Raw genomic sequence first — 540 nt, 5'->3', positions numbered from 1 at the left:
ATACAAGAAAGTATGAACTATGAAAAAATAGCAAAGAATCTTTAATAAGAAGAAATCAAACTACTAAAATGCAGTCAAAAATAGTATACTGTATTGAAGTATCGAAAGACAACATATCTCACCTGTTTCAGGTAGTAAGTAAACTTCTTGATAAATTCAGGATCAGGAAAGAAGAAACTTTTGGACTTGTATGATATAAAGGCCTGTTTTGTCCTGGAGAAAGCCTCATGCATCTCCTTAAAGCAACCATCTAGTTTTTCTTGGGCCTCCTTTAAAAAAAAGGTACAAATGTTAAGTGGAGCCCAATACATTGGATATTAACTCAAATTCTGATGAAACAGAAGAATATCCATTTTGGGCTGATAAAAGCAAACATGAAATACTATAAATGTTGTTTGACAAATTGGAGAGACTACCTTACCATGTACCTTTATAACTAAAGTGGATCTTTTATGAGAAAATACTGAAATTTAAAACTATAGAACCCTTTTCTTAGGGGGAGGGGATAAATAAACATCCAAATAATATAATATGAAATAT

General features: G+C 31.1%; 1 protein-coding gene across 1 annotated transcript in view; it reads right to left on the bottom strand.

Annotated features, from left to right (window-relative positions):
- Window positions 1-540, bottom strand: part of LOC119587050 (histone-lysine N-methyltransferase SUV39H1-like) — a gene marked incomplete at its 3' end in the record, with an annotated part of 13,264 nt that overhangs the window by 9,732 nt on the left and 2,992 nt on the right. The window contains 1 exon segment of the mRNA XM_037935798.1: window positions 123-269. Coding sequence (XP_037791726.1) covers window positions 123-269 — 147 coding nt within the window.

Source organism: Penaeus monodon, chromosome 22, assembly GCF_015228065.2.
Source record: "Penaeus monodon isolate SGIC_2016 chromosome 22, NSTDA_Pmon_1, whole genome shotgun sequence".
Classification (NCBI taxonomy): domain Eukaryota; kingdom Metazoa; phylum Arthropoda; class Malacostraca; order Decapoda; family Penaeidae; genus Penaeus; species Penaeus monodon.
The sequence above is the reverse complement of the archived record's forward strand: the minus strand, read 5'-3'. Positions and strand labels throughout refer to the sequence as shown.